The 15000-nt window shown below is 39.3% G+C and overlaps 1 protein-coding gene across 10 annotated transcripts in view; it reads left to right on the top strand.

The window, feature by feature from the left end:
• The window catches only part of LOC125045666 (catenin alpha-like), a 65686-nt gene that overhangs the window by 35736 nt on the left and 14950 nt on the right, over positions 1-15000 (top strand). For 4 of the 10 annotated variants that reach the window (XM_047643433.1, XM_047643117.1, XM_047643273.1 and 1 more), the window contains exons 3-18: positions 64-585; positions 1719-1908; positions 3046-3212; positions 3910-4119; positions 5251-5427; positions 7862-8065; positions 8750-8865; positions 9527-9611; positions 9866-10036; positions 10183-10294; positions 10476-10676; positions 11469-11690; positions 12090-12339; positions 12511-12751; positions 14126-14242; positions 14498-14509. In XM_047643433.1, coding sequence (XP_047499389.1) covers positions 451-585; positions 1719-1908; positions 3046-3212; positions 3910-4119; positions 5251-5427; positions 7862-8065; positions 8750-8865; positions 9527-9611; positions 9866-10036; positions 10183-10294; positions 10476-10676; positions 11469-11690; positions 12090-12339; positions 12511-12751; positions 14126-14242; positions 14498-14509 — 2610 coding nt within the window. In that variant the 5' untranslated portion in view covers positions 64-450. The remainder of the gene's footprint in view (positions 1-63; positions 586-1718; positions 1909-3045; positions 3213-3909; positions 4120-5250; positions 5428-7861; positions 8066-8749; positions 8866-9526; positions 9612-9865; positions 10037-10182; positions 10295-10475; positions 10677-11468; positions 11691-12089; positions 12340-12510; positions 12752-14125; positions 14243-14497; positions 14510-15000) is intronic. The other 6 variants (XM_047643722.1, XM_047643640.1, XM_047643569.1 and 3 more) reach the window with 4 other exon arrangements.

Below are 15000 nucleotides of genomic sequence, written 5' to 3'. Positions count from 1 at the left end.
CCCTGTCTGTCATGTCCTGTTGTTTTAATACCTTTATTTTTTCTTTCCCCTCCCTTTTCTTAGGTTTGATGTGCATGTAGTGTTGAGTAAAGCCAGGAGTGCATGGTAAAAAGTTTTTCTTTGTCGTTGGACTTAGTGCATGAACCCTCTAGTGAGCGATGAAGCCCTCTGTCTAAGCGGGACAGCTTAGTTTGAAATTTGAGAAAGAGAAAAATCAAAGAGAGGAAGTAAGGATTACAGAGAGAAAGATATAAAAGATAAGCCCAAAAAAAGTTAAACCTAAAAGGACTCTGAAAGACTTTGCACAAATACAGATACACACAGTGTTTACAGCATCACGAGTCACTTGTGCGGACGAGGTGTCTCGATGCTTAAACGGCGTGCAGGATAAGGGAATTCACTAAAAAGCCCAAGGAATCCCCACCAGAGCAAGATCAGTACTTCGGCACCATGCCCGAGCAAAACTACCCCAGCATGCCACCGGGCACCGATAACGGCAGTGGCCTGGTGCTTCGATGGGACATTAAGAACCTTGAGATCAAGACCCGGTCAGTCGAAAAGACCCTAGAGCCCCTAGTCATACAGGTAATGAGTTTTACAGCTTGGGGGGGATTCACCACCACTACAGTGTGTTGTGTTGTGCTGAGTCTGTGGGGTTTCTCTCCATCCCTGTACATTATCTCAGGGGACGGCTTTTTCTCTCTCTGCGGTGGCTAAATTGTTCTTCCTTGCCGGTGGGTGTGCTTTGGAGAACCCTGTGTTTGATTTTTTTTTTTCCCCCCCCCCATCTTGCCCTTTAATGTATAAAGTTCTATTGCTGTATTTTTCATATTTACTTTTGTTTCATACACTTTTGACACAAGTCATGTAATTGTTGTTCTTATGAACGAGGTATGATTTTGAGATAATCATTGGATTGTAGGAATATTTTAAATTCTGTTAATGTTCATATTCTCTTTGACATAGATAGTTAGTTCTCAATTGTATTTGTCTGATGAAAACGTTTAAAAGATGTATGTAGACTCAACTAAAAAGATTAGTCTGTATACAAAAATTTGCTGTGTACTTTACAGAAAATGACCACAACTTTGATTATATAATGCTTTATTATTGTTTAATCTAAAGTGACCTTATACAGGATGAAGCAGATAATCAGACCATGTGATATAAAAAAAAAAAAAACAATAGTCGAGATAGTTTATGAATAAAAGAGAAGCAATTTCTTTTAAGTGGATAGGAGAGAAGTGGGCTTTTGAAGGTAGTGCTAGAGTGGACAGATGATATTTTTTCTCTCCAATTTTTTTATACAAGTTTTTGTTTGACTATACCCTGCTTATTATCGAACTGTAGTTGGTTTGTAGAAAGTACATATGTAGATTGTTTACCTTTGTTTTTGTATGTCCTTTAACCTTCTTTAAAGATTTATATTTTTTCTTTTGTTTTCTCCAGCATATTGTGATATTGTCCAATTTTTAACATTTTTATTTTACACTTGTTGAAAATTTGTTGCCAATTTGTTTTGTATTTCCTCCAGTTAAAGTTCCCAGTTTTTCTTCTCAGTTTCTTGTTTTTATTGATTTATTATTTGCCCTCAGATTTAGCTTTGAACCTAGCCATTAATTTCACCCCCATCCTTAACCCCACTCCAACACTCCACCCATCACCCAGAGCTAACTTCCCCCTGTCACTCATGCATACCCGTCCGTCCGTGCCATTAGGTCACGACCCTCGTCAACACCAAAGGCCCCTCCAAGAAGAAGAAAGGGCGGAGCAAGCGTGCCCACGTGCTGGTTGCGGCAGTGGAGGCAGCCACACGGAACTTCATCGAGCGCGGGGAAGAGATCGCCTACGAAAACCCTGACATCAAGGGCGAGATGCTGGGGGCTGTCGAGGAGGTTCGCAAGACAGGTAGGCGTTGAAGGTGCAGGCTGCATGGTGCGAGCATGGCCCAGGTCTCTCGGCCTTCGTGGGCAGTTCTCTAGTGTTTGGTATTCATTAGTTATTTGTGTTTTTTCTCATGTATGCTGTTTGTTTGTTGTTGTGATGATTTTTTTGATTTTTTTTTTTTTTTATGTAGATTTGTCTATTGATTTTTTTGTTGAAGTTCCTTTTACAAGTATGTTACATTTTATGATTTGATTAAAAAAATTATATTTTGTTATTATTTTGTTAGGTGTTGTGATAACTTTTTTTTTTTTTTTTTACTGATTTTTGTTTCCTTTTAACTTTCAAGTCATTCTTTTGTATTAACATTATATTGATACTTGCTGGTTTTTTTTTCTCGCTCTTGTAGTCCCTTAATTGAAGACATTTGAACTGCCCTTTATATCCAAATTTTGTCTATTCTCTTGAAACATGATATAAAGACCATTATGTTTTGGTGGAAATGGATACTCCAATTAAGTGAGGTTGTAACCCTATAAAAAGACCTTTCATTTAGTGCTTCTTAGTATTTTACATCTTTTACATGACATCCCTTTATGTATAGAGAAAGTGTGTTAGGTAAAAAGACATGCAGGCTGGTTTTTTGACATATTGGCCTGGGTTTTATTGTTTTAGGTTTGTATAAGTGCAGGATCTTTGAAATTGGTATGAGACCCAAAGTAATTCTGGTATTTGCCTCTTTTTTTTTTTTTTTTTTTTTTTTTTTTTTTTTTTTTTTTTTTTTTTTTTTTTTTTTTTTTTTTTTTTTTTTTTTTTTTTACTTGTTGGTTGATCTTCACATTTATGGAAAATACAGTGGTATGATAATGGCTTCATTAAAATATTAATTCTCCCTTTCTGGTTCATCTTTCCTGTGTATGTCAGATTGTTTGTGGATTCAGAATACAGTAGTTTATTTTTTTACTTAAAATTTGAGTGGTAATCCATATTGCAATTTGTAGTTTCTATGTTTTTGTGTGCATAACCTATGCATGCGATTTTATTCAGTAGCCTCATTTGACACAGTTTTTAGTACAGTGTAATTAGACAGCATTACGACCTGGGCATCTAAAGTTCTCGAATTAAGAATGACTTTTTGGCCTTACTCCCTGCCTGCCCAAGGAGATACCATGTCGCGAGCCGCCCGGGAGTTTGCTGAAGACCCCTGTAGCAGTGTGAAGCGCGGCAACATGGTGCGGGCTGCTAGGAACCTCCTCTCGGCTGTCACGCGCCTGCTCATCTTGGCTGACATGGTGGACGTCCATCGGCTCCTCAAGAGCTTACAAGTGGTGAGTTTCCGAGATCGAGTGTTGGGTTTGGGTCACCAGGTTCGGAGGATGCTTAAGGATTGGAATAGGGACATTCATGTGCATTTATAAATAATTTTGAATGCATTTAGTTGGAAATGAATAACAGACAAATACATATACTCACAAATTTATATACTCTCCCTGTCACTCTCCCTCTCCCTGTTACTCTCCCTCTCCCTCTCCCCTCTCTCTCCCTCTCCCCTCTCTCTCCCTCTCCCCCCTCTCTCCCTCTCCCCCCTCTCTCCCCCTCTCTCCTTCTCCCCCCCTCTCTCCCTTCTCCCCCCCTCTCACCCTCTCCCTGTCACTCTCTCTCTCCCTCTCCCCCTCTCTCTCTGTCTCTCCCTCTCTCTCCCTGTCTCTCTCTCTCCCTGTCTCTCTCTCTCCCTGTCTCTCTCTCTCCCTGTCTCTCTCTCTCCCTGTCTCTCTCTCTCCCTGTCTCTCTCTCTCTCCCTGTCTCTCTCTCTCCCTGTCTCTCACTCTCCCTGTCTCTCTCTCTCTCCCTGTCTCTGTCTCTCCCTGTCTCTCTCTCTCTCTCTCTCTCTCTCTCTCTCTCTCTCTCTCTCTCTCTCTCTCTCTCTCTCTCTCTCTCTCTCTCTCTCTCTCTCTCTCTCAAACACAGATGTACACATGCATACACAAACTGTCAATTATTCATCCGTCGTTTCCTCCTCCTCAGGTGGAGGATGATTTAGAGAAGGTCAAGAATGCCTCCAGCCAGTCAGAGCTGCTTGACAACTTCCGTCTGTTTGGCAAGAACACAAGTGACCTCATCAACCAGGCAGCGAAGCGCCAGAACGAACTGAAGGACCCGAGGCTCCGTGACGACCTTGCCTCAGCACGCGCGGTGCTCAAGAAGAACTCCATGATGCTCCTAACTGCCTCCAAGGTAGGTGTTGAGGGAGGGGATTTGTCAGCTGTATTGAGGAACATAGGAAAAGTTGCCGCCACCTTGTCATTTGCTGTGATTGATGGGTTTGGAGAGATTTGTGTAACATTAGATGCCAGATTAAAGCTTGCATACTTTTTCTAATGTTTGTTGATACAGCTGTTGATACTTGACACATGATATATTCTCCAAAAGATTTGCTTAATCTTAAATCTCTTTTTGTGATTGTGCTCTGACTTGGTTGTTAGAATTATTGATTTTTAAGGGTTTCATTATACAGTAGAGCCTGCCAGAATGAAATCTGATATATATAAAAAAGGTTAGTGCAGATGCTTTCAAAATTTTAGATGTTCATGTATGTTGTAGTCTTGTTGCAGTTGATATATGTTCATTCAGAGATAGGATTTTTTTTTATAAACATTATATTTCTGCTATTTTCCCAAAGCCTTTCCCCCTGTATTCACCCTGTTGTATTATGCTATTTGTACCATAACTTTTCTTATACGTTGTGTGGCTCAACTGTATTCTGAACTCAAGCTGTGGGTACCTCTGTGATCTTAGCCATTAGTTATATCACATGCTTGTGGCTGATGTTTTTTGAGCTGGCAGTAACACTGCTTTGAAGTTGAGAAGTATGGCTTTGTGCAGATTATCATTGCATTCTTCAGTTTGCTGGCCAAAAGCTACAGTGAGAATAGATGGCAGATTAGTTTTTTTTACTTCATAGAGTATCTTTTACTTTGTGTTTTGTTTTTGTTTGAATGTGATTTGGCTCCAAATCAGGTAAGAGAGTTAGCCAAGGCTAAGAAATGTTAAGCCAGTAGTATACAATATTGTACTCTGAAGGGAGCTGTATAATGGCCTAGCTGTGTTATCTTGAAATTGGCACTGATTCTTGTTGCTTGTTAAACTTCCTCATTGTCTCTGCATAGCAATGAAACTGCATCTCATAGTAAAAGTAAAACTAAATAAATAAATTTATTCAAGAAAATATGAACCACTAGCAGCCTAGCAGGTACACTGGCTTTGCACACAAGTTTAGGTAGGGGAAAAAAGCCAAGCAAACAAACCTACTTTTAAGCCCACTCCGAGTCTTACGGCACACTCCAACCCCCCCAATCAACCTCACAGGCGTACGTGCGGCACCCAGAACTGGCAGCAGCGAAGGCCAACCGCGACTTTGTGTTCAAGCAAGTGTGTGAGGCAGTGAACACCATCAGTGATGTAGCCCAGGGTAAGGCCACCGGGGCGGGCCAAATGCCCTACGAAGGCCCGGGAGAGCTGGCCTCGGCCCTTGATGACTTTGACGTGAGTATCACAGGAGTTCCTGAGGGACGGTTGATCAGTGCACTTTATTCTTCCTTTGTTTGCATGGAGGATATATTTTTTTTTCACTGGTATTAATACTTTTTTTTGTTGAAGATATATTGTTTTTAAGTGTTTTAGTGCATTGAGATCAAGGAGCATTGCTGATAAATGATATATGATAAGATAGGAGAAAGGAAAAGAATTTTATGTTATCTTTACTCATAACTCTTAATATGAGAGAGTGAAAGAGAGTGAGAGTGAGAGAGAGTGAAAGAGAGTGAAATAGAGTGAAAGAGAGTGAAATAGAGTGAAAGAGAGTGAGAGAGAGTGAGAGAGAATTAGAGAGAGTGAAAGAGAGTGAGAGAGTGAGTGAGAGAGAGTGAGTGAGTGAGAGTGAGTGAGTGAGTGAGTGAGTGAGTGAGTGAGTGAGTGAGTGAGTGAGTGAGTGAGTGAGTGAGTGAGTGAGTGAGAGAGTGAGTGAGTAAGAGTGTGAGTGAGTAAGAGAGTGAGTGAGTGAGAGAATGAGGGAGAGAGTGAGAAAATGAGGGAGAGAGTGAGAGAATGAGGGAGAGAGTGAGAGAATGAGGGAGAGAGTGAGAGAATGAGGGAGAGAGTGAGAGAATGAGGGAGAGAGTGAGAGAATGAGGGAGAGAGTGAGAGTGAGTGAGTGAGTGAGTGAGTGAGTGAGTGAGTGAGTGAGTGAGTGAGTGAGAGAGAGAGAGAGAGAGAGAGAGAGAGAGAGAGAGAGAGAGAGAGAGAGAGAGTGAGTGAGAGTGAGTGAGTGAGTGAGTGAGTGAGTGAGTGAGTGAGTGAGTGAGTGAGTGAGTGAGTGAGTGAGTGAGTGAGTGAGTGAGTGAGTGAGTGAGTGAGTGAGTGAGTGAGTGAGTGAGTGAGTGAGTGAGTGAGTGAGAGAGTGAGAGAGAGAGTGTGCGTGTGCGTGTGCGTGTTTGCTTTTTGTTTGTTGATGTGCAGTAAGAATGTATGTATCATATATGGAGAATATTTGTTTGAAATATTGCCTCTCTTTGTCTTTCAGGCTAACAGTAGAGGGTACATGCTAATGTGATGTAAACATTCATTGGGTGTAATCCATGTTTAATCTTTTCTCATTTTTAGTATGAGCCCAAGAAAACTTTATGTTCCATAACTCAACCTGCCATTAACCCAAATGTTCCTGATTTATGTTCTGTCCCTTGTAGTTTTTTTGTGAATGTTGTTACATACAGATGGCTCCACATGTGCTCAGCCGGCAAGGAGTCTTTCAGTAGCCCTTGTGACCGATCCTGATTTCCCCATTCTTTGAATTGGAGGGAAAATGTGTTTTTCTTATTAATACTGCTGATATCAATACTGTTGATATCAATACTGTTATTTTTGTTATTGGCGTTATGATTATGATATAAAATTTTGATAACATCTAAGACAATGAAATAATGCAAAAGACCATTTCCAAAAGTCAAGGAAAAGGGTAAACAGGTGAGATAGGTAGGACTAATAACCGACATGGTGACAAAGCCACTTTCTGAGCCATCTGTGTGTAAATACAATAAATAACTTATATTACATTGGGCATGGCCTGTAGTCTTGCCATATGTGGCAGTTGGGTTAATAAGTTTTGTTCCAGGATTATATAGTACCCAAATATTGCAAATTTCTCAACAGGGAAATTGGATTCTAGACATTTAGAAAAATAAATGCATAGGTTAAAAAAAAACATTAACATCATTTGGGTCTTACCCTTCAATTTGTTCAGAAGTTATTTGATTTGTATGACATTGATACACATTACAGATTCTAATTTGTTAGATCTCTCCCCCCCCTTTTTTCTTTCTTTCTTTCTCTCTTTTTTTTCTTTCTTTCTTTCTTTCTTTCTTTCTTTCTTTCTGTCTTTCTTTCTTTCTTTCCTGTCAATGATGCAGTGAATGCATGTATACTTGCGTTGTCCACTATGGTTTTTTATTGTTATTTTTATGTTACACACCGATGGCCCCACAAAAACTTAGTCACTAAGGAGTCTGTTGCTAGGCCTAACTGACCTCATCTTTTTAAACTATTCCTTGAGTTTTTTGGGATTTTTGTTTATTATTGTTGATGTTATTGTGGTTAAGATTATTATGACTGTAGATATATAACTAATGATATTGTTAAAAGTTAAATTAACAGTGACAGAAATATAAACTTTCTAAAAAGAGATTGGGGAATGAGAAATAGGTGAGGTCAGGTAGGCTTAATAATTAACTCAAAGATGACTAAGCACTTGTTATTTGTTCCAAAAAAAAATAAGAAGATAAAAAGTGATGTTGGCAGATGCTTCTGTAAACATGCCATCACAACAATTTTTCCCACTGTTTGTGAATGCCATGTAATTTTTGATGCCTTGCCCCTCTTCTGTCCTGTGCCATTCTAACCGACCCTCCCCCACAACCCCTAACAGGAACGTATCAACATGGACCCACTGACCTACAACGAAGTGCGAACCCGTCCTTCCCTCGAGGAGCGTCTGGAATCCATCATCAGTGGGGCAGCCCTCATGGCAGACTCGTTCTGCACAAGGGACGACAGGAGGCTCAAGATCGTTGAGGAATGTAATGCTGTGAGACAGGCCCTCCAGGACCTGCTGACAGAATATATGGATAATGTGAGTATGGGGTCACGTGGGTGATTTCGAGATTGTTTTTGTCTCTCTCCATCAGTGTTGGTAAGTTATCTGCTGTTTAATGGCTCCCATGGCATTGTCTTTGGATTCTGAGAATGCATTACCTTCTGCTTTTTAATCTCTCACTGTCAATTGACTTTTGTTGTAGTTCTGGTATGGTTAGTTTTTGTTCTGAGCATTTTAGATATCTTGCCGTTGTGATAAGCTGATGAGGTAGGGATTTTCGCCCTTTTAGTGTTTTGATGGATTGGATATGTCTTTTCGATTCAGATGGGATTAATTTTGGTGTATATTTGTTGCCTGTGAGTAGCCGTTTGGTATAAATGTTTCAGGTGTGTTCATGTATTTACAGTGTATGACAAATACAAGATTTCCAAAAATAGTTTCCAATCATTGTTGTATTTAGAGCTCAGTTATAGGAAAAGAAACAGCCATATTAAGAAAGAAAGCAGTTTATGTGATTGTATTTCAATTTATTATTTCACTAATCCATATTCATTTCATCACCTTAGTTTTATTTAACTTAGCAATGTGTACAGAGGAACTTGTCAGTTTGTGTATCTGAATAACTTGCTTTTGAATTCCAGTTTCTTAGAGACTGCTAGTTTTAGTTGTTTCTTGTTACTAGTTCAGTTAAGGTTTTACATTGTTTTTCCCTGTTTTCAGATGGGACGCAAACAGCCCTCTGAAAATCTGGACAAGGCAATTGATCACATGTATCGCAAGACCAAGGACCTTAGACGTCAATTGCGTAAAGCTGTAGTTGATCACGTTTCAGATAGGTGAGTATTTTTGGTTATTATTTTTATTATTGATATATATATATATTTTTTATATATTTATATATCAGGTAACATATGATAGGGATGTCAAACTCATGGCCCACACTTGGCCCTCAGGATAGTCACAAGTGGCCTGCAGGATGACAAAAATTATTAGCCAGAGAAATTATGATCACAGTAATGGAATATGATGTCAGATGCATTGTTATCATTAGTTTCATCATTTACAATCTAATAAAAAAAGCAATTTTTTTTTATTTATAAGTAAATACTGTAAGTTATAATCCTTAGTCATCCCTCAAGATGATAGCTGCAATGAAAAGTGGCCTGCAAGAGATTTTGAGTTTGACACCCTATGGAGACATACTTTTTTCATTAAAGTGAAAGAGAGATATAGTCTGTCAATTTGTCTTTTATGTTTGTATATTTTGAACCTCTCTGAATATTTGTGTCTGTAGCTAAATATTAGCAATCAGTTTTATGTGTGTTTATTTAGTAATAATGCAAACATGTTTTTCAGGGTCTAATATGTATATTTATTTTTGTGTGTGTTTTTTACTAGTCCATATTCATTACATCACCTTAGTTTTATTTAACTTAGCAATGTGTACAGAGAAACTTGTCAGTTTGTGTGTCTGAATAACTTGCTTTTGAATTCCAGTTTCCTAGAGACAAATGTACCACTGCTAGTTTTAGTTGAAGCTGCAAGGAATGGCAACGAGAAGGAAGTAGAGGAGTACGCTCAGGTGAGTGGATAGCAGGCCCCATGTGGAGCTGAAGACAGGGAAGTGGGGAATAATGGATTGACTAACTGTAGACAAAAATTGACAAATACACTTGCATGACTTAATGTCAATGATTAAATATGTGGATATCAGTGTGCAGTATTTGTATATTTGTAATTTAATAAGCATGAAGTGCACTCTTCTGCATTCACCTATCTCCTTGGTGAAATTTAACTATACCATACATTTATCTTTCATTCTTTCTTGTCTTCTAGGTCTTCACTGAACATGCAAACAAGCTAGTGGAGGTTGCAAACTTAGCCTGCACCATGTCCAACAATGAGGATGGTGTGAAGATGGTGCGCTATGGTGCAGCACAGATAGAACACCTCTGCCCTCAGGTCATCAATGCTGCACGTATTCTTGCGGCACGGCCCAAATCCAAGGTGGGTTTTGTGTGAGTGGGAGGACTTTCTTCAAGAGATTTTGAATGTAGTAATGCTCACTGGGATATTTTTGTGAACTGTTTAAAGTGTTTCTGTATGTTTATGCTTTGTGCTTGTTGTTTATCTTGTTTTTGGTATTATCTCAGGTTGCTCAGGAGAACATGGATGCCTTTAAGGATGCCTGGGAGAATCAAGTGCGCATCCTCACAGAGTCTGTGGATGACATCACAACCATTGATGACTTCCTTGCTGTTTCAGGTATGTTTATATTTGTGACTAATATTATTTTTGAATACTTCAGTTGCTTTGAGATGTAATTTATTGTTATTACCCTTGATTTAGTTGTCTGTTTTAGAATAAGAAAATCTGATGTACAAATATGCATCTTTATTAAAAAGAAGAAAAGGAATTCTTATCATTCTTACATCAATCTTTCCAGAGAGTCACATATTAGAGGATGTGAAGACATGTGTACGAGCCATCAACGAAGGCGATCCTGACACTCTAGACCGCATTGCTGGTGCTATTCGGGGCCGGTCTGCCCGTGTGTGCCATGTGGTTGCAGCAGAAATGGATAACTATGAGCCCTGCATGTACACTGACCGAGTCTTGGAGGCAGTGAAGGTGTTGAGAGACCAGGGTAAGTCCATAGATTGGGTTGATGTATTGGGTTAAATAGTGGGTGGAATTAAGGATTTTAGAAATTTTCTGGAAGTGTTTGGGAATGTGCTTAATTTTTCTTTCTACAAAAAGGTTGTATTGTTCTTAGTAATTTTCTTGCTTATTCATTATGCTTGTTTGTTTTTCTCTTTTCCATAGAAGAGGGATATGAGACTGGCACATACTGTTGCAAAAATCATAAATAATGTATTTTATAAATTGAATAACATTCTCATAACATTTTTATCATGATTTCTCCTAACCCAGTGACAACAAGAAAAAAATTCAGCCAACTGGCTAACCAGGCCTTTATTCTGACATTGTTAATGCAAATCAATAGTTTTCCTCATTTGTGCCCAGCTTGTTAGGAGGTCAACCACCAATTTTGACAATTACTTGTTTGTAGCTACTATTTATTAGCAAATGTTAAAATTTACCTTAGGTATCTTTAGCTAATTATGGTACCAGAAAAATGATGCTGGTACTATTAACCCCTTCGATCCTGACCACCACGCCATCATGTAAGCTGGATTTTTGGTCATGTGATTGCTGTGACACAACCAGATCTAAGGGTGAAAGAAATAAAAACCCTCCAATTAGTTGATGACATGGGCTATATAATTATTCTGTCCTGTGCTGTCATGTAATGGTATGATGCATTCTGTGACCAATGAGTTAATATCTTAATTTTCATTGTTCATTAGTTTATTCTGATTGCCCCCTTTTTTCAGCACTCACTATATTACCTCTGACCTTGTAAATTCTCTTTCAGTGCTGCCAAACTTTGCCCAGCGAGTGGACGTGGCTGTTGAGGTCCTAAGCAGCACACCAGGCAAAGAGGTGGATGAGAACGAGTTTATTGATGCCTCGCACTTGGTGTATGACGGCGTGCGAGAGATCCGCATGGCTGTTCTGATGAATAAGGCAGATGATGAGTTAGATCCTGATGATGTGTTGATGGATGAGTACCACACTTTGGAGATCAGGAGCAAGTGTGAGTATTATGTTTTTAGATTGGAGGTGTTGGTGTGTATTATATATTTTTTCTATGTATGACTTTTACTGTTGCAATTGTTACTGCTATATTGAAAATCATTATATTATAAGAATGTGTCCAGATAGTGCATTGGTAATATGTCTAGTTGATATATCATTGGTAAGATTTCTATATTACTCTATTTATGAAAACGTATAAACTGTACAGAGAATTATATATATTCAAAAATAGAACTTTAAACCTACCTAGAAATAGTTCTGTGATTTAATCAAGTTCACTTCAAAAGCATTTTTATTTTTTAGTATTAAGAACCTTCCACTTCTGATTTAGTTTTATTACTATGAATTCATCTAGTCAGTTAACCTAAATGTAAATGGTCTTCCCCAAATCTTCCAGCGAGTGCACACACTGTGGACACAACCATTGATGAGTACCCAGGTGTCAGTGGCATCACGACGGCCAGAGACGCCATGAGGAACCTGAGTGAGGAGGACAAGGACAAGATTGCCCAACAGGTGGAGAACTTCAGGTTGGAGAAGGTCAAGTTCGACCAGGAGGTGGCCAAGTGGGATGACACAGGCAACGACATCATTGTCCTGGCTAAGCACATGTGCATGATTATGATGGAGATGACAGATTTTACCAGGTAGGTACAAGGGGACTGGAGGAATTTGGGGGTAAAATTTTTATTTTCTGGGGTGATCCTGGTTATTTGGGGACTTCAGTCCAAGTCACTGAGGCCCGGTATCAAATATCCATAACATCTTTGTAAACTGATCACTTGACATGATACATTTTCTGCCTTATTTCACCACAGGGGTCGAGGACCACTCAAGACTACCATGGACGTGATCAATGCTGCAAAGAAGATTTCAGAGGCAGGCACAAAGTTGGACAAGCTCTCCCGTCAGATTGCCGACCAGTGCCCTGAGTCACGCACCAAGGATGACATGTTGGCATACCTTGACCGCATTGCTCTCTACTGCCACCAACTCAACATCACCTCCAAGGTCAAAGCTGACGTGCAGAACATCTCTGGAGAGCTCATTGTGTCTGGGGTACGTATAAAATGAGAAGAGTGAATCATAAGGGTATGAATGGTTGTTGGATAATGGACATCGGACTGTTCATTAAGTATGTGTGTTATACAGTGGATTTATTAGAGGATGTTAAATAGTGGTATATAAAATGGTATTAAATCAGATATACGGAATTAAGATGTAATATTAAATGAAAGAGCACTTTACTTTTTGACTTTCATTTCTTTGTGAGGACACTAGCTTTGTATGGAACAAGTTTGTTGGTTGTATATATGTATTGATTTTGCTTTATTTTCAATACATATCTTCTGTTAATCTCCTGTCTTTTACTAGTAAGTTACATCAAGGAGCATTGGAATTTAGATTATTTTTATCTTGTGAGTTAGGGGTCACTGGTACAATGGTAACATGCCTCCAAGTGAAACAGCTTCAGGTCATGCTAGGATCAGAATTTTAGGAAGAGCATTCACTTGGAATAGCTGTTTCTGTCTGCCAAATACAAAGTTCTTCAACAGAAGGCATCATTGTAGTCCTTGAAAGTGACAGATTTCATAATGCAAAACTGACAGTTTTATCTCAGACCATAATTTATTTAATTTACCCATTGGATCTGGATGCTTCACTGCCATCACATGGCCCAAAATATGGGCATTAGGCTTAATTGATCAGCCACTCTGACGGGTGTGAGGCTTGTAGGCTAGGTGCACACAAACACTCGTGTGCGGTGACAAGACTATATGCTGCCAGTCATAGCAGTCAGGAACAAGATCCTGAGCATGGAAATAGCATCCTTCCTGGAGCCAGTGTTCTTCCAGTCATGACTAACGGATATTGCATTCTTGTTTATTGATTGAAATAATGCAGAAACCCCTTCTTGAATGCCAAATAAATCTAATCATCCTTCAAGAAGTTTGTGCACTTGTACCGAGTCCTTCCCATCACCCTGGCCTTGAGCTGAAATGCTCACGATGGCAAGTTTGTGTCACCCTGGCCCACTGCCGAATTTTCCCATGACAGCTTGTTCATGTCACCTGCCCCTTAACCCAATGGCGACGGGTCACGGCTATCGCCGTCATAACAATACGCACGATGTGAGGCGTGCGGCTGTCCGCAGCGGCGCCGCGCCAAAACGCCCCGAGGCAATGATTCGGCTTGATGGACTGATATCACGCGCTCAGAGTCGGCGCGCTGCCGCCGTTCGCCAGAGCGTAGAGTTTTTTTTAATTTGCTATACCCGGCGCCATTGGGTTAAGTTGCCCCTCAAGCCGCCCTCAAGCCAAGTACTTTCATGACGTGATGGTCATCTGGATTGTAGGGGTTAAATCTAATGCTGTTGGGAATATGTCTTTGACTTTGACATGTATTTTAAATCCTTATTACTTCCTCTTGCAGCTGGACTCAGCCACCTCCCTCATCCAAGCAGCTAAGAACCTTATGAATGCTGTGGTCCTTACGGTCAAATGCTCCTATGTGGCCTCCACCAAATACCCACGGCAAGGAACCATCGCTGTAAGTATTGGTTTGGACTTTTACGTGATATATTCTCCCCCATATTACCATTTTATTTTTGTGCTTTGCATTTTAGGGGATTGGGTGTGTATTTTTTATATGTGCATTTTTATTATTCACCTCTTGATTTGAATATTTACCTTCACAAAGAAAAAATTTAAAAAGAAAAAAAAAAAGAGGAACCATACCTAATGGGAGAGAAACAAGAGATAAAAAAAGAAAATAGTTACATAACACATGAACTTTCCTTGACAGCCTACCCACCCTGTGAGTATAAAACATGTCTGTATTCCTTATGTCAGATTTTTTAGTTTTTTTGATTTGATATTCATTTTTGATATTTGGTAATGGATGGAAGCATCAACACAACCAAAGTAAAAAGTGTTGTGATTTGACTTAGACACTTTGGCTTGGTGGGTCCCTAATTTTGAATGTTTTTTATTTATTTGTTAGTTTTTGATTTGTCAACATCCAGAGCTTAAGAGAGATATTATTTAAATGGAGTGAGTGGCTGTAGCTACCATTGCTATGACAGTTAGAGAAGTTATTATTGGTAGTAATAGTATGATTATTTAAAGTTTATTGACAATTAGTTTTGCAAGTCTGTGGCTGGTTGTGCAAAATGGGCCAGAAGAGAATGAATAGAAAAAGAAAAAATAGCATATTGGGTCAGTGTTGGATACCTTTGTTTTAATCACTAACTAATTATCATATAATTTATCATGGGTTCTTGTGGCAGATAGGTTGATGAAAATTTA

The sequence above is a fragment of the Penaeus chinensis genome, chromosome 1 (genome assembly GCF_019202785.1).
Source record: "Penaeus chinensis breed Huanghai No. 1 chromosome 1, ASM1920278v2, whole genome shotgun sequence".
NCBI classification, from domain to species: Eukaryota; Metazoa; Arthropoda; class Malacostraca; order Decapoda; family Penaeidae; genus Penaeus; species Penaeus chinensis.
This window is presented reverse-complemented; position numbering and strand designations above follow the sequence as displayed.